Source organism: Zootoca vivipara, chromosome 4, assembly GCF_965207765.1.
Source record: "Zootoca vivipara chromosome 4, rZooViv2.hap1.1, whole genome shotgun sequence".
Taxonomy (NCBI): domain Eukaryota; kingdom Metazoa; phylum Chordata; class Lepidosauria; order Squamata; family Lacertidae; genus Zootoca; species Zootoca vivipara.
This window is the reverse complement of record NC_142587.1, coordinates 33809480-33835495: the sequence shown is the minus strand read 5'-3', so window position 1 is coordinate 33835495 and position 26016 is coordinate 33809480. Positions and strand designations below refer to the sequence as shown.

At 43.5% G+C, this 26016-nt stretch overlaps 1 protein-coding gene across 2 annotated transcripts; it reads left to right on the top strand.

Moving 5' to 3' along the window:
* Nucleotides 1–25230, top strand: MXRA5 (matrix remodeling associated 5). Of its 2 annotated transcripts, none has more exons than XM_035116177.3 (7): nucleotides 1–796; nucleotides 6874–7098; nucleotides 8988–9117; nucleotides 10493–10883; nucleotides 11390–16120; nucleotides 17827–18727; nucleotides 21646–25230. In XM_035116177.3, the coding sequence occupies exons 2-7, from the start codon at nucleotides 6884–6886 to the stop codon at nucleotides 23552–23554; spliced, it is 8277 nt and encodes a 2758-aa protein (XP_034972068.3). In that variant the 5' UTR covers nucleotides 1–796; nucleotides 6874–6883; the 3' UTR covers nucleotides 23555–25230. The 2 variants fall into 2 exon arrangements, with proteins under 2 accessions (XP_034972068.3, XP_034972067.3); XM_035116176.3 differs by having other exon boundaries at nucleotides 1–800.
* The last annotated feature ends 786 nt before the right edge of the window (nucleotides 25231–26016 follow it).

Here is a 26016-nt window from a genome sequence, read left to right as displayed (position 1 = left end):
AGGAGAGCCGCCGCTCGCGCCTGCTTGCAAACGCGCCGCGCAAGACGCAGGAGGCGGAGAGCCAGCGCGGGGCATGCTTGGCGCGGGGCGCGCTCCTCTTGCTCGTCCCGAGACACAGCAGCTGCGGAGGGAGCCGGAGGGGCAGAGTCCGTCCCCGGGGCAAGAGTTTGGCTGCGGAAGCCCCTCGGTGGGGAAGTAGAGAGAAAAAGAAAGAAAGAGAGCCTCAAGCTCGGTGGTGCCTCTTGTTTCAAAGTGTTCAAAGAGAGAAGCGCCGAGAGGATAGAAGCGCTCCAAGTTCCCTGTTCTGTTACCCTGCTTTCCATTCCTTCGCTTTTCACTTGGCTCTTCAATAAGAGTTCCTGGATTTACTGCCTAACAGGGGTGAGGAGGAAAACAGAGAATAGATCTTTTGGAAGGATTCCTGAGCTCCCGTTTTGTTTTGTTTCCCTCCCTATTTTTTTTAAAATCTTAAGATGTATATCTATTTTCCACCCCTTCTTCTCCTCACACCCCCACTTCCCCCGGATTGATGCATCTCAGAACTGGGAGTTGCAGAACCAGGAAGGAAGACTGCTGAACTCGGCACAAAGCGCGCACCTTCGGGGTGGGGTGTGAACCACGTTTGCGCGCAGCTCTGGAGTCCACGGAAGAGGAGACCCAGAAAGGCGCTCGAGGCGGGGGTGGGGTGTTGCTCGGGCAGGCAGGCGAAGCGCCCGCCCGTGGCACTAGCTGTTCTTTGCTATTCGTCGACAGGATGGATCCTGCAAGCAACAGTATCTGACACTCTTGGCCAACAGTAGGTAATCTATCGCGCGCTCTCCATCTCTTGCATGGCTTGCTGCGCCTCCCGAATGCAATCTTGCCGAAGTAGACGCCTCCTGCCCCGGAGTCAAACAACCTCAACTGCTTTTGTCATTATATTTTGTTTGAAAGAGAGAGAGAGAGAATTGCACAAGCTAGTGGACTTGCAGTTGTTGCTTTGGAACTATTAGAAAGGATTGGAAACTTGTCTGGCTTAGTTTGAGTTGCACAATCCCCCCTTTGTTGTTGTCGTGTTTGAAAGGTCGGGATGAAATGTGGACTGGAAACTCACTTTCTAGAGATGGAAGTGGGGCTTTCTCCCTCCCCCCCTCTTTTTCTTTCTCTCTCTTTCTTTCCTCTCTCTTTCCCCGAGGGATATATCGCTGTAATGACTCAGTGAATTAAGGACATTCTTCTCTAATGGGAAGCATGTGCCCTCCAAATGAAGCTAGGAGTGGAAAGCACATCCAGCTCAGGTATCCCTTAAACAGCGTAGCTCTCAGGCACATCACCTTCAGCTGCCCTGAGAAGGGCTGGGGAAATAATCAGCCTGCCTTCCTTCACCACCTACTCGTTCTCCCGCCTCCAGGAGGAAACCTGAGGCCACCTTGGGGGATAAATCCTTGGACTTGATCCCACCAAAGCCCCTGCCCAGACAAAACGCACATGCAGGATGGAGTGTCATGAAATCATCTGCAGAGGGATCGGCACAAGAAGGTCCTTTGCCCTTCACCCTGTCTGGTCTCCCAGATTCAATGTGTCTTCCTTTTCATCATCAGCACTGTGTTTATATAGCCCTTTAGAGTATTCAGAGCCTTCCTAGCACCTCATACATCATTTCAATAATCCTGCTTTCTCGACCCTTAAGGTCTCTGCCTAGGTAATAACTCTAAACAATCCCTAGGGGGCGGTGGGAAACAGTATGAATGCTGAGATGGAATGGGGCAAGCAAGATTTCAAAGCAATTTCAAAGCAGTAGTTTTCCCTCCTGTCCTACATTTTCTCTCTTTTTTCTCACCCTTTCCCCCAACTTCCCTGTTCTAGAGAGCAAGGAAGATGTTTGGAGTTGCAGACTGTCCCCTGCAGGGATGCTTCTGATAATCCAATTCAGGCACATCACCCACCAGTTTGTACCACTTTGCCAAAGTTTTCTACTGTTGGGGCACACATCTAGGGCAGTGTTTATATGTGGCCCTCAGAGGGGTGGATAACTGTCAGTGTGGCCCTCAAGCTGAAAATGGAGGGTCACCCCAATCTAAGCCAAGATCTCTTTATCCCTGTCACAGCCTTTGCACATCGCCATCACCTATAGGCCACTTTTAAATAGGAGAGCTTTGGTAATTAGATCCAAGTATTATATTCCTTCTGGTTTTTTTAGTACCCTTAGAATTGCTTGTTCACTGCTTCACTGGTTTTATGGAGTTACAGGCTTGGAAGAGATCAAAAGTCATCTAGTTCAAACCACTTTCCCTCTCCACAGAGCCTACCTCCACAGAGCTTAAATTAATATTTCAGTTATTTTATTTATTACAGTTGCATCCCACCAGTGTAGTGTATATAGATCACCAGCTTGCGAGGGCAATTGGGGGGTCCAACGTCATGAGGGTGACATCATGTGTGATGCAACCTCCTGATGTGACACATGTGGCGTCTGGAGGAGCTGGGAGCAGAAGCAAATGTGGCAGCTGCAAGGCTTCAATGGCCAGTCGCTCCACCTCCTCCTGGCTCCACCACCAACAGAAAGCTGCTTCCAACCTCATTCTCTTCCATGGGAGGAGGAGAAGGAGTTTGCCCCTGGAGCTGTGCCACACTCAGCTCATCATTGGGCAGCTCTAACCCCCTCCTAAAAGATATTAGGGGGGGGGACAAAACAACTTGGTCCCCAGGAGCTGGCACCCCTGAGCCTTTGAGTTCCAGTGACTTGCCCACTAATTAATCTTTACAGGCCAGAGGCAAGTGAGAGTATACCAAAGTACAGTTGTACCTTGGATCCCGAATGCCCTGGAACTCAGACGTTTTGGCTTCTGAACACCGCAAACCCAGAAGTGATTGTTCCGGTTTGCAAACGTTCTTTTGGAACCTGAATGTCCGACGGGGCTTCTGTGGCTTCTGATTGGCTGCAGGAGCTTCCTGCAGCCAATCAGAAGCTCTGATTTGGTTTTTGAATGTTTTGGAAGTCGAACAGACTTCCAGAATGGATTCCGTTCGACTTCCAAGGTACGACTGTAAAGCTTTCTAACTAGAACGGTGGTTATTCACTGTTGATTGTATTTTACTACCACTTGTTTGTGCCCTGCTCCCTTCTAACAACAACACCCCCTCTGATGAAGACTGGATCTCTGCTTGTGTCATAATGTGGTCTGCTGTTCTTCAACCCAAGACCTCTCTTTACACATCCTCTGTTTTTTGCTCTCCTGTGCACCAAACCCAGATTCCTAGACTTGACTCTATCTAGCATGATACTTGGCTTCCTTCTATTGACCACCACTTCTCAAAGTAATCACCAGGTTGGCTAGAAACAAAGGGGAAACAGGCTCCTGTAACTCTTAAAGCAGAGCATTCCAAATCTTTCATGTTGGTGACACATCTTTTAGACATGCCTCATTTCATGATACAGTAATCCAGCTTTACTAGCAAACCGGGGGCTAAGCTAACCCCTTTCCAGCCCTGGGAGGAGCGTGGGGTGCATTTGCGCGACACACCTACACACTGTAGCCGACACACTAACATGTCACGGCACACATTATGGAAAGCTCTGCTCTAAATGCTACATAAACATGCGGATTTTGGCAGGGGCTCCTTTTCTTACTCATGTAACATAATAGCATGACAAGCTGCCTTTGCTGAAATTCCTTCTTCTGTAGGAGGGTTAAGCACCCTAGCAGTCACCAACCACCAAACTGCTAATTAAAAAAAAAGGGTCCTTGGCCCCTTCCATGCTGTTTATATCCATTGCAAGCCACAGAAATTTAGGAGAAGTGTTTTTACCTGCCAAGCACAGTGCAGGTATAGGACAGGACACAGTGCAGGTACATTCTTTCTGCCCTGTGATTATTAAAAAGTGCAAATTCACCTTCAACCTTACTAGAAACTCAAGACAGAGCAGCCTCACTGGTCACTCACATCCATGAAGCAGGTTTCTCTGTGCTTCCCAACTACTGAGTAGCAGATTCCCATAGCAAATGATATCAAGTGCTGCTGTTTATTGTGGACTTGGTGGTGCTCATGAATGCATGTTTTGTACAACGTTCACTTGGCATTGTCCTCCTCAAATTCCACCCTACATTATTTCTCCATTTAAATCAGATTTTCCACAGAAAACTCAATTAAGTAAACAAACAAACAAACAAAAACCACCCACAAAAGTGTTAAATTCACATTAAATTTTTTTTTGGGGGGGGGAGCTGAGATGGTATTTTGATGAGGACCCTGCAAAGTCTTCCACTTATGAGCATCAGCAAATCCTCAATAAACTGCTGTATGGAATTGTCCTGTCATTTGGCTCATTTGAAGCATTTATATGTTATTGGCTTTGAACCAACTTCCAGGGGGCTATTCATATCCATCATCAAGGTACGTTTAGGAGGCATGGTGTTGTCTCTGCTGACCCTACACCTAACATGCACACCCCCTCCTGCTCCGTCCCCAACCTTGTCCTGTTGAGCCGGCACAGTCTGAATGAGACTTGAACTAGAGTTTGCTTGAAAGCGAGTATAAATCTCTGTGTGATTGGGCACACTGCTTCATCAGGAGTCCTGACAGTTCAAGCAAATATGGGTAAAAGAAACCCCCTCAGACCTCCCCTGCTCAACAAAGGAAAGGATCAGGGAATGAGCAGGTGCATCAGAACTCACCTGGACATTGGGGTGAGGCATTGTGTGTGCATCCCTCACCATCACCACTCCCAGACCCCAACTTGAGCATCTCCATGCCAATCTCTGCCATCAGAGACTGGAGTGCCACTCTTCCGGCATGGAGCTCCCCATTCCGATTCCCAAATATGCAGTCAGAAGAAAGTACCACCTGTGGGATCCCCACCTGCAGAAAGTCCCCAAATGAGGCATTCTGGGGGAAGGGGTGAACTGGCCTCACTGCTGTCACTCATCAGCCTTGAGCCTGATCACTGTGCAAGCTCCAGGTTGGCACAACAATTCCCCTGTATTCCGCCTTCCACCCTGACTGGTGAAAGCAATAGGGGTGCAGAGGTGATGGTGTCTCTGCTTCCCATCTGGGATTTAGATGGTTCTCTCCACTGGTAATTGTGTTTTTGAATGCTTGAATAAGTTGCTTCTTTTTTATCATACATCTTCTTTAAAAAAAGAAATAGATAAGCAGCATATTACAAATAATATTAAGAGAAGGCACCAATTAAGAAACAGAAATACCTCTATGTAGTCCCTGTGTGATTCAACAATTATTCTCACTGCAATCATCTTCTAAACCCAGAACCAGTGCAAATGTCAGCATTTATACCCGGCACCCCCAAACTTCGGCCCTCCAGATGTTTTGGACTACAATTCCCATCATCCCTGACCACTGGTCCTGTTAGCTAGGAATCATGGGAGTTGTAAGCCAAAACATCTGGAGGGCCGCAGTTTGGGGATGCCTGATTTATTCTGTGATGGGGTTAGATAACATCACAGAGCTCTCTGGTTAAATTAGTAGTTGATATCCTGCTACAATTGCTAGTCTTCATTTTCCACTTAGAGGCCTGAGCCCATGGTTTTGAGTAGGAAGTCCTCTTTTGATGTTGTAACTGCTGTCTGCCTCTAAGCAGGAATTATATGAATAGAAGCAGATGTTTATTAGTCCTCTAAAGAAAAGAAAATATGTGAAATATTGATATGCATTAAAGAAACACCGTGTTAAGTACGAAGTTCTTTGACATGCTGTGGAGTTATTTTTTAAAGAAGGGGCAACTATTGTATTAACCTGACCACAGACATTTGAGAAGCCCCTTCAGCCTCTTGAACCACTGCTTTAGAATCGTAATGGCTTGCATAGGATGCTGATAGGAAAGGAATGACAGCCTTATTGCTTGCAGATCTAAGAACTTTGGAGTATACACAAAGAAATAGCTTTGTCAATCCCATGAGCCATTTTTTTTTCTGAGGATGCGGCTTGTAGGGATCAGGAATGAGAATTCCAACACGGGTGTGAGACTATAACTCGACCAGTTGCTCCAGAGCTTCCAACAAGCTTATGGCAAAGCTGCTCTTGTACTACTCTTTAACTCACACACAGCCATGTAAGGATGTCTGTTGTCGGAAAACAAACCAGGTCATGGATGGCATAGCAGAATCAAGGGAAGGGCAAACAGGAAGGGAACAAGTAAACAGAAACAGGCAAGAGTCATGGAGAATTAGATCAAAAGGGCCTGGGGTGAGCTTACATCCAAAGAGCGGGTGGGGCTAACTGGTGAATAGGAGGAACTTGAGAGGCACATAGGGGGTAGAGCTCTGATTTAACTCAGATTTGGCTCAGAGTAAGCAAAGCCGGTGGCTTATTGTTTGAAGAAATAGGTCAGATTATTCTAAGGAAGTTCAAGGAGAATGGGGGGGGGGGAGTTTCCTTCCTTGCTTGACATGCCATCAGTCTTTTTGATACTTTGCACCAGCCACGGGTAGTATTAGGAGCTATCCATCCATACAGTCATGCTTCAGCTGCAACAGAGCAAGTAAATGCTTGCAGTACTTTATCTAAACCTCATTCATTGGCTCTAAATGTTTAAGATCTGCCTTTTGGTTATTTAATGGGTGTGAACTTGTGTTAAGTCTTAAGTATGTGGGGCATGTTCTGCTCCCACTTGTTACTTCCTGCGTGTATGCTTATGAGAAGAGTGCTTGTGGATGTTTTCTTCCATGTTGGGGCCAATTTGGTAGCAGTGTTTAAGTGTGATGGACCTGGGCTCTTCCTTAGCCGCCTTCACATGTTACTCCATGAAGGGATTCCACACACTTAAGGAAGTAGTGAGGTCATCAAACTGGCCACATGAAATGCTGAGTATCTAAATTGTCATGTTTGACATCTGTTTAAAAATTAAACTAGTTCTCTCTCTTTTGAATTAAACAGGTATAGTGAAATGAATAAATTGGTGAAATTGGTGAAGATGCTAAAGCAAACATATTTGGGGGCACTATCCGTGGTGCTGATTCTCTCTCTAGGACTTCCGGAAACTACACTTGCTTGTCCTCATCCATGTGCCTGTTATGTTCCCACTGAAGTTCACTGCACATTTCGGTCCTTAGCAGCTGTGCCAACAAGAATCTCTAAACATGTGGAACGAATCAATTTGGGGTTTGTATTGCAATTTTACTGCGACATTTTACATTCTTTGAGAGTTCATCCCACTAGTTTGAAGCATTGCGCATCACATGAGCTGCAATGTGATACCATTAGTGTACAGATTAAAAGACTTCCATAAAGAGGAGTATTTATGGGAATCGATCAAAACTACTGTGATCTACCTACATTTATAGTAAATATTTTTGTGAGACCCAGATAAATCCTACTGATTTGTCTTCAGTATATGACCAACACAATGAGCCAATGGTGAATGTGCAATAGCATTTGCTGTCCCTCAGTCTTGCTACAAACCTTTCTCCTGCCCATATCACAATCACGTCATTTTCAGAGGGGAGATAATGATTGTTGTAGCACTAATCACTTCTTATCCTTTTTGGAAAATAGATCTTCCTGCTTCAGTTGAACTTGCTTTCTTGCTCACTTCTTACGTGCCAACCCTACCAGTCTTGTTTCTTCTAAGCTCTTAAACAAAGACCTTACCCAGCTAATTTTATATTTACCACACCTGTCCCGGTCGTGGACTATTTGATAAGCTGTACTCTCTCTGTGTCCATGACCCAGCAATTTCCTTCCTTTGCTTTGCTCCAGAATTTCCTACTTCCTCTAGAGCAGGCATGGCCAAACTTGGCCTTCCAGCTGTTTTGGGACTACAACTCCCATCATTCCTAGCTAACAGGACCAGTGGTCAGGGATGATGGGAATTGTAGTCCTAAAACAGATGGAGGGCCAAGTTTGGCCATGCCTGCTTTAGAGTACCTGCTCTTACTACCACTATTGCTTTCATCCTTTCTTCTGTCTCTGTTTACCTGGGTTGTGACTCTCCGCCTGCCCACACTGGGGTTGTCCCCAAATCAATTGCTGAATGTGTGCACAGACTACTTAGACAAGCAGCATCACATTTTGCCTACAAGACTCAAAATATACAGAAATAATTGCTGTACTACGGTCCCTGATGCTGCTTCCCTAAATGATGCCATATTGTAATGGTGGCCTACAAAACCCAAGAGAATAACCACAACCCTCCACAGTGGCTGTTGTATAGCATTCAAGGAGAGGAACCATAGAAGTCAGGAGAGCATTTTCATGTTTCTCTTCATTAGTTGTTCTGCTGTGTGTGATTGGGACAGAGGTTAATAATGAACCATGACTTTCTTTATTTAATATGCTCCCTTCAGTAGCTGAACAAGGCAACTGCAGCAAAACCTTAGTAAAATGCAAATGTGCTGTGAGTTAATTGATCAGTCTGTCAACTAAGCATTTTTAAATCAGTTTGCATCCTGAGTTTCTAGATTCACCGTTTTGCAAATTCAAAACCACATATTTATCTTAACAGTTAAATACCTAATTACATGCTATATGTGCAAATCTAGCAGTTTAGCTAGTAGCTGTGGTTTTCTGGTTCCAGAAACTGCTTGGCAGGCATCCATGTGTAAATGTGCTCTGCACAAAACTTTATTCTTTTATTGTTACATGTTCTGTTGGCATCCTTGTGGGCCTACTGGTTGCCAGTCTCCATATCATCATACGTTGGATCCCTGCCACTGACTAATATATCCAGCACATGGAGAACACTGTACAGAAAAGCCTGTTCTAATTGATAATTCCATTAATTTAAGCTCCGACTGAATTGTGTGTGTGTGTGTGTGTGTGTGTGTGTGTGTGTGTGTGTGTAGCCAAAGAAGCATAAAACTGACTTTTAAAACTGACTTTTAATACGTGCAATTACCAAGTCTTGTTAAAATGCTTCATTAACTTTGTCAGGTTAGGTGTATGATTTATGAATAACCCAAAGGTGCCTAAAAATGTCTGGTTTACTCAATGCAGAGTGATGATTCAACACAGATTATACTTAAATGTGGTTCTCCCCACCCCCCTTCCAGGTTTAACAGCATACAGGCAATATCTGGAAACTCATTTGCAGGCCTTGCAAAACTGGAACTGCTCATGCTTCATGGGAATGACATCCAAAACATACCTAACGGAGCCTTAAAAGATCTGACATCGCTACAGGTTGAGTCAAAATGTTTCTTCTTAAAGTAACAACACTTTCAGTCTATTATCTGCGTTCCCACAAAGCCCAGCTGTGCATACATGGGGAAGGAGTAGAGCATCTGTGTTGCATGCAGAAGACCTGCAGGTTCAACCTGTGACATCTCCACACAGGGTTGGGGATATCCATTGCCCGAAACCCTAGAGAGCTGCTGACTGGAAATGTTAACAATACTGAGCTGGGTTAACAGATGGTCCAAAGGCAGCTTTGTATGTTTCTATGGAATTAGTATAAACAGTGACTGCCTGGTTGTTGGTGGCATTGGAGAAAGCTATATAAGAGACATGATCAAAAGCTCCTGCATACACTCACCCACCCACAAAACCCACCCACCCAAACCTGTAGTCTGTATTATTGAACCATGTTTGTTAGTGGGCACTAGGGTGATGACTTTTCATTTTTTTCCTCAAAAATTATTTCCTGTAGCACAAATGGACGAACTTTTGCCTATTAATGACTAAAATGAGGTATATTCCATTGAAATATTTAAAAAGGTTACGCACAAACCGTTTAAATTTTTTGTATGCCATTTTACCATTTCATAAAATTGTATTAACAATTCTATATATATTTCGTATCAAATTTGGACACAACACCACATTCCACAATGGGAAGGGCTCTTAGCAACATAGGGTATACAAATGTCACACCTGCGCAAGGTGAAAGCCCCTTTTTGGAACCTCAAAACTCAGCCAGCAGACCCTGCCGGGCATGCTGGGAAAAGAACCTACAGGAGAGGTAGTACTGTTACTTCAGCTAAAAAAAGGTTCCTTGTGTGTTTGGTGACCCTATATAATGTTGTATATCTGTGACTCTAAAGCTTGGGTTCAATTTTATTTCTGCTTACAGTGACTTCAAAAATGGTCAAAAAACTGATAAATATATTTTTTTAAATCATTTTGTGCGTGAGGTTTTTTAATCAAATCTCTTTGAAAGTAATATTTTAGCAAGCTCATCAAATTATGATACAGGGAAGTGAGTTTGTAAAAAAAGTCATCACCCTAGGGCACACACACACACACACACACACACACACACACACACACACACACAGTAGAGCAGTCATTCCTTGTGTATGTAGAAGTTGCTGAATCAGATTTACAGTTCTGTGACTCCAATCCACATAAAGTCAATCATACTGTATGTCCATCCTACTGAAATCCATTTTGTTGTGTCTTAAGTAAATCCTGCTTATTTTGATGGGACTAAAGTGTGGCTACATTTGTCTAGTCTGGGCCACTATATTCTCCTGTGTTGCTTTATGTGTGCCTCTTCTGCAGTGCCATGTTACTATTACAAAAAGTATTAACCTATTCATTTTACCTGGCCATTTAGGTGTTCAAAATAAGCTACAACAAGCTGCAGGTTATAACTGGTCAAACCCTCCAAGGGCTCTCCAGCCTTATGAGATTGCACATGGACCACAACCGAATTGAATTCATCCACCCAAATGCTTTTAATGGATTAACTTCCCTCAGACTTCTCCATTTGGAAGGAAACTTGCTCCAACAGCTTCACCCCAACACGTTTTCTACATTTTTGGTCCTTGATTATTTCAGGCTGTCGACAATAAAGCACCTCTACTTGTCTGAAAATGCCATTAGAACACTGCCTACGGGCATTTTTCAAAAAATGCCACTCCTAGAGAATGTTTATCTTCATGGGAACCCCTGGTCTTGTGACTGCAGGTTGAAATGGTTCCTTGAATGGAATCAGAAGTTTTCAGGTAAGGGAAGATCATAGTTGTTGTTTTCCTATGTTGGAAATAGACTCGGGCAGAAATTATCCCAGAAATATTGCCTTCCTGTGTTGGCCTATACTCGGGGGCTGGGTTACTTATTTATTTCTAAACCTTAAAAACTGCCTTTCCATAATTCATAAGAACATAAGAAGGCCTTGCTATTTCATGCCAATAGCACACATAGTCCAGCCTCCTGTTCTTACAGTTGCCTCTGGGAAGCCCCAGAGCAGGACCTGACCAACCAACCAAACCAATGGAAAGTGTTAAAAATATAGAAGTGAATACGCCTGAACTGGTCCTGAGATATTCCTCCAAGCTAATTGGGCACTCTTTGAATAGCAAAGTACAGTATAAGGGCCAAACTACACATTATGCTAAATGCATAGCATGCCATTCTGTCTTCCCTTTTCTTTAATTCTATAGATGCAGACAGAATTCAAATGTCAAAATTCCATCTGACTTTTAGATTATTTATTTATTTTGTCTTCCAGCTGTTTTAAAGTGTAAAAAGGACAAAGCCTATGAAGAAGGCCAGCTTTGCCCTAAATGCACCTTCCCGAAGCAATTCCAGAAACAAGACATTCAAAATGTGAAAAATGTTTCCTGCTCAAAGCCTATCATACAGTCTCCGCTAAAACAGAGCATTGGCCTCAAGGAGGAGGAGGAGGAGGAAGAAGATGATGTCTCTGAGCTTCCCATGGAAGAATTTCAGCTGTCTCCATGGAACATTACTTTGAACCTGACAGATGAGCATGGCAACATAGTGAATCTGAAGTGTGAAATCAAGAAGCCAACAAACACCACCCAAATTCAGTGGAGCCAGAACTCGCCTCAAGAAATTGAAATCAACGCAACCATTTCCTTGGATCTGGAATGCCCAATGAACCGAGACAACTATGAAAAATTGTGGAAGCTCATTGCTTATTATAGCGAAGTGCCTGTCAAGTTAGAAAGGGAGCATGTGCTCAGCCATGAACCCAAATTAAGCTATCATTACAAGCAAGGTTCTGATTATGATGCTCTTTACTACACAGGTGTCAAAGGGAGAATCCTAGCTGAGCCTTCCTGGGTGATGCAGCCGCTGATCCATATCCAATTGAACAGGCGCCAGAGCACAGGGGAAAAAGTAGTGCTCTCTTTTTCTACCCAAATTTCTCAAACACTTCAGATTCAAGAAAACAGACATCAGAGAAGCAGCTGGGTTATGATAGAGCAAGACCAGCACACAAAGGCAGCTCAGAGTGTAGTGGAAGGTTCGGATGCTCAGCTGAGTTGCAATGTGAAAGCATCAGAAAGCCCCTCCATCGTGTGGATGCTTCCAGATGGGACTAAACTAAAAGCTCCATTCAGAATGGAAGACAGCAGGTTTTCTGTCCTCAGCAGTGGTCAGTTAGTCATCAAATCCGTGGCCTATGCTGATTCTGGTGTGTACCACTGTGTTGCTCAAGTGAGGAGTGATGCAGACACAATGGCCTACAGACTTCTGGTACAACCCCCAGTCATCCAGCCAGCTGACTCTGAGACGGTGAAAATCGAAAAAAATGTGGGGGATTCCATACTTCTGCCCTGCAGTGCAGTGGCTGTTCCAGATGCTCACGTAAGCTGGATACTCCCAAGCAGCCATGTCCTTCATGATTTATCAAACTCATCCAATGAGTACCTGTTAGACAATGGCACCCTCTTGATTCCACGCAGCCATGTCAGTGACAGTGGGTACTACAGGTGTGTGGCTATAAACCAACAAGGATCAGATCAATTTGCTGTTAAAGTCACAGTAAATAAAATGGTCTCTGACAGATCCTCACAGAGGGTGAAACTAAAGAAACGCCTTGGTTCAAGAACCTCCGTAAAAGCAAAGGGGCGGGTCATAGAAGATGATGAGGGATCAGGTGTTGAAGAGGCCCGTGATACTCGGAGCAAAAAAATCCACCTGAAGGACCGTGAAGTGCCCCTTAAAGAAAAGAATGGCAATGTTCCTCAGGTTCAGGTTAAGAGGGACAAAAAAGGAAAGCACAAAATGAAATTATGGAAAGGCATGGAGAGGACTGAAGAGATCAATGTTGCAGAGGGCCGTAGGGTATTTGAATCCCGAAGGAGAATCAATATGGCCAACAAACAAATTAATCCGCAGCACTGGGCCAACATTTTGGCAAAAGTCCGTGGGAAAAATTTCCCTAGAACAACAATGGTACCAGGCGCTTCCTTCAGGACTACAACAGAGACACCATCCATGCGCCAAACCACCAGCGCTCCTCCCATTATCAGCCCTCCACCAAACACTGCCGTGGAAGTCAATGGAGAGGAGTCTTCTGCAGATGCGTTGCAGCTAGGTGAGGCAGAAATGTTCTCAGTCACAATTCTTCCCACTGTCAACACACAGAATAATAACCAAGACCACACACCTTCTACAGCAATGAGTGCTGAGTCTTCCATAGCAAGTGAATTGTCAAACACGGGAGAAACGCCTATTAGAGGAGATACTCTGATCTCTCCAACTGTAAAGACACAGGTGTGGGATCATAGTGATTTGAGGAAAGATGATCCATCCGGAGGACAAAAAGGCATTGTTAGCTTCACCCAAGACCCTTCAAATGAAGAAGTAACAAGCAGTTTGCCTTATCCATTATCCTCTGTGGAACTATCACCTAAAGCACCTGTCCCTGCAAAAACTGAAAGTTTAGGAACAAATTTACAGCAGATAAGTATGAATAAGCTACATCATGCTATAAAACATCCCACACATTCTCAAACTGAAAACTACATTAATTCAATAGCCTCTACTACTATTTTTGCTTCTGTAGCTACAGAGAGTGGTAGTATAGAGCACCAGCAAGGAAGAATTTCTTCTGACCATTTCAGGGGTTCTGAAGGTATAATACTTGAAGAAACAGATGCTCAAAAACCCAAAGCCACTTTTCTTGTAGAAAGTACCACTGCTCCGCTTAACAAGAACGGCCAAACAATGACTGCTTCTGCCAGGAACAAATTGACGACAGTGACCATGATTACAAGCAAAACAACTACCTCTAACTCACAGGTCATCCAGCATCCCAGAAGGCGACCATATGGGAGAAGGAGATTAAGACCAAATAGGTTCAGAAGACCAAAACTTATCCCTCCTACTGCCTTCACCATAGAAGAGACACCTTTTATTAGAAAAATATCTAAAACGGAAGCTGCTACCCAAAGTTTGCAGAGTTCCATTTTTAAAGGTCATCATAAATCTGATGCTGAAACACAACATGGAAATGAATATAAGCCTCCGGAAGGAAGTTCTCTACTAGCTACAAGTACTGCTGCCTTAAGGAAGTCTACTGGGGCCCAAGACACAGAAGAAGCTTCATTTCTTCATCTTTCTACTTTGCCACCTAAAATACCTGTAACTCTTTCCAATGCTGCCAAGGACTGGAAAAGTCACATGGTGACAACACCAACACCGGATTCTCTAACTACAGCCCCTGGTAGACAACCACATTTGTCTCACAGCTCAGGACATATGCTTACAACATCTGCAGGCAATGAATTCATCGAAGTCTTGGGAGGTAATACTGCTTCAGCAAATAACCAAGTTAGAAACACTCCTACAACAAGCATTTCAGTATCTCTAGAAAGTATCACTAGACCAGTGTCACTTTCTGAGCTTAGTTTCTCAAAGATTCCAGAATTCAAAGAAGAAGCTTTTCTTACTGGCTCATCAGCTTCAAGCAATGAAGTTGACCTAAGGGTAGCTCAGTCAAGAACTTCCCTGGTACAGCGCTTGAGTACTGCTGATGGCATTGGGGAACACTTTAAGGATCCCCCAACTGTAGATGAACAGGAGAAATTTTCAGACTCTCTAAAGATAAGTACAGTGGCAACATCTCATCAAGGAGAAATACTGACTTCATCTCACCATGGTACAGCGGGTGATCACATTTTCACACCTGCAAAAACTAAACAAGTGATCAGTCCTTGGCATAATAAAACACTTATACCACCATCTTCAAGGCACACAAAGGGAAGTATTACTCAGCTGCATGATCGTCATGATCAGACTAATGCATATAGAACTGGGGAAAACTATCCCCCAGTATTACCCATTCCATCTGCACCATTAGCCACTACTCTTCCTCCATCAAAGCCAAGCACTCCTAATTTGTCTACAAAAGAAAACGACACATCTGGTCAACTAGCACTTCCGGACATCAAAAGATTCAGTCTCGGCCCACGACAGAATGAACTTTCCACCACCCATTCAAACTACAACAGAATAACCTCACAACAAAAGCAACCGAAAGAACCATATGGTGGTAGGAGATACAATACACTGAATCCAAATATTCCCAACCAGCCAATTGGCATTATACCCATTTTTAATCAGGCACCTGCTTTTGCACCTCCAAAACAGATCCCTGCAAGAGGGACCATGAGACCCCCATATCTCATTGCACCAGGTCTGTATCACCATTTTGTAACTCACCAGGCCCCCCTTCACTATACCAATAAGCCAGAAATTACAGCTTACGCAGCACATACCACACAGGACAGAAGAACCCCTTCTCCTCATACAGAGACCTTTCCCACCACACCTGTTGCTCCATTATACAGACCTAAGTTGCAGACCCCCAGCAGATTTGGCAACCAGGGAGAAAACAGACTCAACAGCCACTCCAGAGTTTTTGCCAGTAACTACCTTCCTGACACCAGAGACAAGCCTGGAAGAACAATAAATCAAGCTGTACCCTATCTCCCCAATTCCAGAATACCATTCCTGTTGAACAGAACTAGGGTATTCCAACAATTGGGAGTAAACCCTAAACCTATAGTGCCGAATCCGCTTTACCCAGTTAGCACAACCGAGAAGAAATTTGTCTCTCCAACCAGGGTGATCACACAAAGCACTCCTCTAAGGGCTGCAGCTACCCCAGGGCCTCCTGTGCCCCTTGATACTACACTGCCATCTGAGAGTACTGCTCCTAGCATTAAGCCACAAGGGACTTCCTCCAGAAACATCCCCTACAATAATCCTAATGTGTTATTTGTGCCTAAAATTGGAGGAGTGAAGGCACTTAATTCCAGCATAATCCATTCTTCAGCACATTTCAAGATACAAGGAGAGAGGCCTAAGATTATAACAAATGGACCTAACAGTCTATCCATCCTTGCTGAATCAGATGCTGTTATCCCATGTGATGCCATGGGAGAACCCAAGCCTTTCCTTTCTTGGACAAAAGTATCCACCGGTAAGATATTTAAACTAGTTAGAATTTCTCAGAATACGTTTTTTCTTAACAACAACAACCTGGTGTTTGTCTTCTTTCCCTGCCCTTAGAAAAGGCACGTTTACAGAATTTTCTTTAAATATTATGAACTGTTGTTTAACTTTTTGTGACTGCTACTTTTTTTCTAAAAAGATGTTTAGGGGTACTCTCATTTTCCTACTCGTATTGAAATGCTGCCCCTCATTGAGGCCAAACTTTGAGTCACAAAATGTTTAGGGGTATGCGTATCCCTGTGCCCCCCCCCCCGGAAAAAAATCACTGCTGCTACTACCCTTTCTCTTGGAATGATGCTAGGACCAGAGAATTGTGGAGGATGCAAAATGGTGACCAGGCTGCACAGCAGTTACTGCTGCCACCACTTGTTATAGAAACCAAAATAAGTAAATAAGGAACATGAAAGTTGCCCTACTCCCACCCCTAGTGGTGAGTCCTGCCCCTGAGAAACTGGTGAAGAATTTATCTTCCCCTTTGGAGAAATTCAGTCCCACCCCGCCCCCCACCCCACAATTTCTCTGCCCTTAAATAGAGCAGATAATTTTTAGAGACCATTTTCCCACAGCTCGTAATTAAAGCATTTAATTTTGATCCAGTCACAATAAGGCAGAGACCGCCAACCATTGTTAATTTTGAGAGCTGGGGATGCCACTCACAATATGACTGTCATGAGGGTGTGGCGCAACACAAAATGGGAAAAAGTACATGGTGGAAAGTACAATTGCGGAAAGAAGACTTATCCTATTGAATATCTGCCTAGAAGATTAGATGGAAACAGGGAAAGTGCATTAATGGGGAGAGGGGAGTTAGTTATTCAGGATCCCAGGGATTCCAACAGCTCATTTATCAACTGCAGCTTTGATGTCAGTCATTAGCTAAAAACATTGCCAAGAAGCAGCAGCCAGGACTGCTAGTCTCAGAGAAATCACATAGAAGGGTACCTGCATATTTTGCTTCATGCCTTTCTTTGTAGGAGGACTAGAGACTTGCTTTTTAAATGCAAAGTCAGAGTCTGGGGCTGCTGCCCATGGCACCCACAGGCGCCAGGTTGACAACCCCTTCAGTAAGGCATTCTCTATATTTCTCCCCGCCCCCAATGAACAGTATGTTTTATGTACACTAAACATACATTTCCCTTCCCTTTAGGAACCTATTCGGAGGGTACAGTGTCCATTTCCCCATTGATTTAGGTGTGCCATGATTTATTTTTCACCTAATAATAGGGTTTGACTGGACCTGTTTTGGCACAACTGTTGTGCACCCATCCAGTTATACTCTCTGTTTATCTGGATGCCCATTCTCATCTGCACTGTGATGAATGTCTGTTGGTAGGGCCAGAAATTTCTTATGATGCAAATAAGGACATAAAACTGCATCTGGGACCACTGGGTGTTCTGTCATGACTGACTAGATTGGATCTTGATATCTCTGCTTCTTCTAAGAACCTACCAGAGTATTATTGTGCAGCAAAAAAAGGAATGAAGTGATGTTTCTAGGTCTTTTCTAATTCATTTAAATTTTATCAAATATACAAGATGCATATACTAATGCATAATAAAATAATAAAAATCTCGAATAATAATCTTGAATACAGTTTCTATGTTCCTTTTCAGAAAAAAAAGGGTATTCCCAAAAATGCTTTTCTTCTTTTTCCTTCCTGCTTTTCCTTTCAGGAGCTGTCATGACAACCAATACAAGGATACAACGATTTGAAGTCTTGAAAAACGGTACATTCCTCATTCGCAATGTTCAGCTTCAGGACCGTGGACAGTATTTGTGCACTGCTCAGAACCTGCACGGTGTTGATAAAATGATCGTCTCGATGACCGTCTTAGCTCAGCAGCCCAAAATGCTGGGTTCCCGCTTCAGAGATGTGACTGTTTATTTTGGAGAAAAAGTGAGCATGGAGTGCCAAGCCAATGGCATTCCAAGTCCCCATATTTCTTGGATTTTTCCCGACAGGAAAATATTACAAGCTGTGAGCACTACAGAGGGAAGAGTGACGCTGTATGAAAATCGAACCTTGTCCCTCAAGGACACTAACTTCTCGGATCGTGGAGTATATAAGTGTATAGCCAGCAACGCTGCAGGAACCGACAGCCTTGCCGTGAGGCTTCACATCGCTGCCTTGCCGCCTATTATCCAGCAAGAGAAACAGGAAAACATTACCCTCAGCGTGGGGCAGAACATTAACATTCACTGTAGTGCCAAAGCAGCTCCTCTGCCTGGCATCCGCTGGGTGCTTTTTGATGGAACCCAGATCCGCACTTCCCAGTTTGTCCGCGGCAATCTGTTTGTTTTTCCAAATGGAACTCTTTACATACGTAACGTCTCTCCCAAAGACAGCGGGAGCTACGAATGCATTGCAGCCAACATGGTTGGGGCTGCCAGGAGAACTGTATGGCTGCATGTCAGAAAGCAGTCCACAAATGCCAAGATTACGGGGAGCTCTCCTCAGAGAACAGATGTGACCTATGGCAGCACCCTGAGACTGGACTGCAGCGCATCTGGGGACCCCTGGCCACGGATTCTCTGGAGGCTGCCTTCAAAAAGGATGGTGGATTCTCTACAAAGGTAAAAATAAAATAAAAATGACCATAGATATATGTATCTAATTGTCATTTTTGATTAGTTTAAATATAGCAACTCTTCAAATTAGCACTATAACTATAGTCACTTCCTTTAGGCTACAATCTTCTACACACTTGCTTGGGAATAGCTCTCTCTGGGCTACTTCTGAGTAGAGTGCAGTTTAGCTCTGTACATTGCCCATGGTTTCAGAATGTAAACCAGCAGCAATGGTGTTATACCCTTTCACAGCATTTCAATTCTCTTGCATGCATAGAATCCAAAAATAGTAGAGTTGCAAGGGACCTCAAGCACCATCTAGTCCAATCCTCTGCAATGCAGGAATCTCAACTGAAGCATCCATGACAGATGGCACTGTAATGACATGTTGGACTTAAGTGCTTGATCGTACACCATGGCCAATCAGAAACAAATTGCACCGAGTTCAATAACACTTCCTATGAAGGATGTATAGGATTCCAACCTAAGACCATTTGTTTAGAATTACTGTTTTATAAATAATCCCAAGGTTCCTTGCAGTCTTTTGAGAGTTTCCTCAATGGGAAAGTATCCTTGAAAGACAGGTGGCCCACCACTGTCCATCTAGCCGCCCAGAGTGGCTGGGGGAACCCGGCCAGATGGGCGGGGTATAAATAATAAATTATTATTATTATTATTATTATTATTATTATTCCCTTGCTTTGCAAAGGAGTGGCAGGGTGTTTTGCTGTGTTGTCAGGTACACTCTTGTTTATGCATATGAGCAGTGAAATTCAAAGTGTCATACCATGTAGCTAGATTATGCTTTTGAATGTCTTTCTTGCAGTGCACAGCATGCAGGATTCTGCAGTGAGCTATATAGCACTGTGGAAAAGGTACCTTAAAGGCAGAAATTTTCATTTAGACCAGTATAGGTCACAAAGAAATTCCTCTGGATATGGATGGGTTAAATTAAGGTAGAATGCCTTGAAATAGTTCTAATGAAGAGTGTAGAGAAGCTAAAATTGGCCTGCATAGTTATCCACATTATTTGTCCAACTTTTCTCCATCTGGAAAAAAAAAAAGGCTGTAGTGTATCCAGAGTGAAGCATTATTCAGTGCATTGGCTTGAGGATAGATAATTGTGCGGTGAACTCCTCACTTAAACCAACAATCATTTATGTTTTCCAAGAGGTTCAGGTATGGCCAAATGCTTGGGCTTGATTTATATTTATACTAATGCTATTTCACATTGGTTTGCAATTGCAATGTTGTTTAAAAATACATAGTTGTATGTGCAGATATTTTGCACTGACCCTGCCTTACTGTACAAAGAAGTTATGTAAAAAATGTTAGCCTTAAGAGAAGGGCATTAAGCATCTATGGCTATAAGGTAATTTGTTCAGGAATGTGAGTTTTATAAAGGAGGCTTATCCACCCATCATTAATGCACCCATGCATTAATTATACCTGAGGTCATGGAACTATGGATTCTATAGGACTTTTCTATAAAGGTACTGTGGAATTAGATATTATAGGTGTGGTATCCCTATTTCTTCCCCGTTTCCTGTAACATGTAAGGAGGTCACAATAGGTCATCATACTGCAAATTCCCCCAACTTGTGCTCTACTAGTGAGAGTGAAGACGATCACAGTGTGATTGTATCACACATGTACAGACTCTCATTAGTCTTTCCTTACAATAGATGACAAGATGTAGGGTGCCTTTTTTTTTGCTGCTGCAGCAGCAGCAGCAGCAGCAGCAGCCGCACTAGACCTTCCATAACATCTTGTTCCACTTTTAGGCTCCTTGGTAGCAGGGATGAAAAAGATCCCTTAGTTTAAGATAGTTTTGAGAGTGGTTTGCATCTGATTGGCAGTGCTGGTTTTAACATTTGAAGTGGAGCATGCATAGGATTTAGATACACCACACACAAGTTTTCCTTTGAACTCTGCCTGAAGCTCCTTGGTTCAGTGAATGCAGAAAGGACTACACACCAAAATCTCTGAAGTCACTCAAAGTTTGCAATTCTTCCATCTCTCTGATCTGAGAATAATGGGAGTACCTCCTGAATTGGTCATAGCTAGAAGGACTACCATAGGTATTCCTGCAGAGGAGCATCCCAGCCAAAGATCTTATTTTTAGTGTCACTGGATGTTTATAACCATTTAAAACAGATTGATCATACATTTTACTGTTTTACTGTTGCGGAGAGGATAAATGCCCTTATGCCTTAAGTAGTTAGGCTTTATAAACTTTTTAGATTGCTCCATGTAAATATTTTGCATCATGTTAGTGAGATCCAAACAACCATTATCTTCTGATCCCAGAGGCCCCATGGTAACTATTTATTTGGGAATCTGGCAGCACAATCCTAGGCGTGTCTACTCAGCAGTAAGCCCCATTAAGTTCTGTGTGGTTGACTTTCAGGTAAATGTGCATAGGACTGCAGTCTGAAGGTGGGCCACTCATATGTACAATAGAATAGGTAATATATCTATATAATATCTATATAATAGATAATAAATTCTCTGGTCTGTTTCATACCAAAGCAATGTGTCTCTCTGTGGAATAAGTGTATGTATATCTTGCCATATGGAGTATATTGTCAATATCCTGTTCACTTTATAAACATATGTATCCATGCATATAAGCTTACATGGGATTTATCTGTGGTGTGTATATATACAGGAGATTCCCCCACCTCCTTTGTATTTCCATGTCTAAATGCAGCATAGAATACTGTAAATAAAATCTGGATCTTCAGAAGAAGTATAATGATGTAAAAACATCCTTCCACCAGAAGAAAGTCAGTTGCAGGGTGGAATTATTTGATTGCAAATGAAGATAATTGTTCTTGTTTGTTTTCTGGCTCAAAATATGATGGTTTATGAACATAAACTTAAAACACATGTTTTGTTTTCTTTCTTTTTTCCTAAATTAGTTTGGACAGCAGAATCAAGGTATTTGGCAACGGAACTTTGGTTGTTCATTCCATCACTGAAAAGGATGCAGGGGACTATCTGTGTGTGGCCCGCAACAAGATTGGAGATGATTACGTGGTTCTTAAAGTGAATGTAATGATGAAGCCTGCCAAAATCGAACACAAGAATGAGAACAACCACAAGGTGATGTACGGAGGCGACCTGAAAGTTGACTGTGTAGCTACAGGTCTGCCGAACCCTGAGATCTCCTGGGGCCTTCCAGATGGCAGCATGATCAATACCCTCATGCTAGCAGATGACAGTGGGAGCCGAACAAAGAGATATGTCGTATTCAACAATGGGACACTGTACTTCAATGACGTGGGGCTGAGAGAAGAGGGGGACTACACCTGCTACGCCGAAAACCAGATTGGTAAAGATGAGATGAAAGTGCGGGTCAAAGTAGTGGCCGAACCTGCAACAATTAGGAATAAAACCTACTTGGCTCTCAACATCCCATATGGAGATGTGGTATCTGTAGGATGTGAAGCAAAAGGAGAGCCCACACCCAAAGTGATGTGGTTGTCTCCAAGCAACAGACCTATCCCACTTTTGTCAGATAAATACCAGGTGTACAGAGATGGGACGCTTCTCATACAGAAGGCCCAAAGATCTGACAGTGGCAACTACACATGTGTAGCCCGGAATAGTGCTGGGGAAGACCGGAAAGTTGTCTTGATCCATGTCAATGTTCAACCTCCAAAAATAAACGGGCACCCCAGTGCCATCACCTCAGTGAGAGAAATGGCCCTGAGGGACAGCCGAAAGCTCATTGACTGTAAAGCTGAAGGCATCCCAACTCCACGGGTCATGTGGGCTTTCCCAGAAGGAGTGATCCTGCCTGCTCCCTATTATGGGAACAGAATTACTGTGCACCGCAATGGCACACTAGACATCCGAGGAGTGAGACAGACAGACTCGGTGCAGTTGGTGTGCATTGGCAGGAATGAAGGGGGAGAGGGCAGGCTGATTGTGCAGCTGCAGGTCATGGACCATGTGGAAAAGCCAGCCTTTCGGGATCCAGTCACTGAAAGGATCACTGCGGCAGCAGGACACAGTATCAATCTGAACTGCTCAGTGCATGGGACTCCTCAACCTGCCACAGCCTGGATCCTTCCCAATGGCACCGAGCTGCAGAAGAGCAGCCATTTGCACCGATTCTACCACAAGAGGGATGGAATATTACACATAAGTGCCTTGTCTGCGGCAGATGCTGGGACTTACCGCTGCACAGCCAGGAACCCAGGTGGTTATGCAGAAAGGGTGGTCTTCCTCAAAGTGGGGTTGAAACCGGAAATCAGCAATCAGTATAACAACTTAGTGAGCATCATCAACGGGGAGACCCTGCACCTTCACTGCATCACCCAGCCCAGCCAGCAAGCTCGCATAACCTGGACTCTACCCAATGGGATGGTGTTAGATGGTCCCCAGGCTGTTGGGCGATTTTCCCTGTTAGAGAATGGCTCTCTCACAGTGCGTGAAGCATCCGTGTTTGACAGAGGTACTTACCTGTGCAAGGTGACGACCGAGTATGGCTCTTCCCTTATGAACGTCCCAGTGATTGTGATAGCCTACCCACCCCGGATCACAAGCGAGCCAGCTCCCATCATTTACGCAAGGCCAGGCAATACAGTGAAGCTGAGCTGCATGGCCATTGGGATCCCTAAAGCAGAAATAACGTGGGATCTCCCAGACAAATCGCATCTGACAACAGGAGCTCAATCCCGTCTGTATGGAAACAAATTCCTTCACCCTCAGGGCTCATTAATCATCCAGCAGGCTACACAAAAGGACGCAGGCTTCTACAAATGCACTGCTAAAAATATACTAGGCAGTGATTCAAAAGCAACCTACATACACATATTCTAAAGTTTTTTAAAAATGCCTTTGAATACACAAAAATATCCAAAGTCCCTGCCAAGTGAGCACAGCTAGGAAAATACAGTTGCTAAATGAAAACAGTTGTACTGAGAGAAGAACAGGGTTGTGCCAGAAATGGTGGATCACAGCTTTACCTTCATGAAATTCCAAAATACTACTCAGGCAGGTAGCAAATCTGAGAAGCCATCTACACTCTCTCCGTGATGTAAGAGGGCTTCTTGCCACTTGTCTGAGACTAGACCTAGGGGGCTGCGGATTTAATAGCCCACAATCTTTCATCTCAATGTGGTGAACTTTAAGCATTTTTTCAGTTTTGCTTTTGATTTAGAGCAGTGTGCTTGAATCCTGCCATATACCTATCTGGGGTATATAGTGCAATTCAGCCAAAGTTAAGTACTTTCAGGACTCATTGATTTCAGTGGAAGAGTTAACCACTGTGATCAGTGGAACCTAATAAGTGGCTGGATTGTGTAGCCCAACCTTAAGGTCAGGAATGGGGAACCCCACTGTTGGACTCAGCACTGCTCATTGGCCCCAGCCAGCACAGTCGGAAATGATGAGAGGTATAACTCAAGAACATCTAGGGGGCCACGGAGCAGGTGGGGAACCTATAACCCTCCACATGTTGTTGGAGTGTAACTCCCATCATCCCTGACCACTGAATTCCCCTGTCAAGTTCTTCTCTCCTGGATAACTTATCAGAACACTTACCCTATTGTGAGTTTCCTACTCATTGGGTGGTATTGGGGAAGAGGAAAAATACTTGATCCAGGAATGCTATTCTCAGAAGCAGTCTTGTAGGGCATGTAACAAGGAATTCTGTCCTAAGTATAGCATTAGCTTGACAAATTAATATTTTCACACCTTGTGCTATCTAAAAACTCCAGTGGCAGGAATGGGAAACGTCTGGCCCATCAATCGTTGGACTCCAACTCCCATCAGCCCTGGGCAGCATGGGAGTTGTAGTCCAGCAACACCTAAAGGACCACATGTTCCCTTTCCATGCCCTGTGGCTTTATTTTGAGGGAAGGGAGAAAATCGGAACATAAATGTGCATCTTTTTCAAGAAAGCTCAAACTGAGAGAAACATGTTGATAATTCTTCTTACCCCAATCATTTTTGGTTCTGCCTATGATGTAAAGTACTATGACCACTGATAGTGCAAATCTGTTCCTTTATGCAACATGCACCTTAAAATATACCAAAGTAGTATTAAATATAACAAAAGAGCTGATGCAAGAGAAGTTATTTCATTATTCTTTTTGTTGGACACAAAATTATTTCCATAATCCCCTGCAACGCTTTGGACATAGCCAAGCCTTTATAGAATATGATTACTAACTTACTCTCTACCCATTCTTCTATCAGCTCTCTGGGATCAACTCTTAAGTTAGCAACAACCCTGATTTTATTCCACCACAGCACAGCAATAATTACTGTAACAATGCAAATGCCTCACAGCGAGGGACTCCCTGGCTGAATTCAGTCCTTCTGTATTTTGTATGATGTTTGTTTCAGACTATGAGACTGGAAGAATACAGTGACCTGTGTCTCAGTGTATAAATTATTGGTCTTTACAAGACTCTGATACTTCTACTGTGTTTTATATAAATATTAAGATCAGTATACTGTATGTTTTATAATAAAAAAATATTTTCCACAAAGCTTCGTCACAGTGGTTTTTCCTGGTAAGAAAACCGCTCCATGGACCATGTCAAACAGTGTGTGGTTAAAGAGTAGACAATTCCAAAACACTTTAAAAAGAAAGCATTTTCTTTAAGGACTCTGCCCAAGGTAATGCTCTGCTGCTTGACATGAAGGAAAAGATGGCAGTTCTCCAGTCCATGTACTAAGCCTGACAGCATTGGCGATTGAGTCCTCCTTCAATACTGGCAACAAAATAGCATCCAGTGAACCTGAGAAGGCAGTTTAATGGGTGTATGACAACCCCGTGGCAGAAAGAGACGTGGGGGGGGGGGCTTAGTTCATTTGTACTAGCAGTGCAAGAAGAGAAATAGTCCTCTTTTCTGATAATCTGATCCTGAATATTGCAATGCAGCTCTCCAGCCAACTAGTGTGCCCCATAGCACATCTGCTGGGGCAAAATGTGCATTAAAATACATCTATTCATGACAGCATCATGCAAAAATGCATTGTATTAGGAGGGAAGTGCTTTACAAAAATGTGTATTTCAGGCAAAATTGCATATAAAAAGTGCATATTTTAAGAAAGATGTTCTAAAATGCTGGTGAATTTTCACAAGGACTTTTAAAGTTTAAAATTGGGAAACAGAAACAGAGTAACTAGGATTGACATCCTTAGATACACATAGTCTGCTCAAAGTATTGGAATGGCTGGCGGCTCATAGAAAAAAGGTTTGTAGGGACTGCTACTGTTCTCCACCCACCCACCCACAGTATTTGTTAGCTGAGGCAATTGACTTATTCTGT

Coding starts and splice junctions, on each gene's coding strand:
- MXRA5 (XM_035116177.3), top strand. CDS start 6,884: ATGAATAAATTGGTGAAATTGGTGAAGATGCTAAAGCAAACATATTTG. Junction 10,884..11,389: donor ATGGAATCAGAAGTTTTCAG/GTAAGGGAAGAT, acceptor TTTGTCTTCCAG/CTGTTTTAAAGTGTAAAAAG. Junction 16,121..17,826: donor TTGGACAAAAGTATCCACCG/GTAAGATATTTA, acceptor TTTTCCTTTCAG/GAGCTGTCATGACAACCAAT.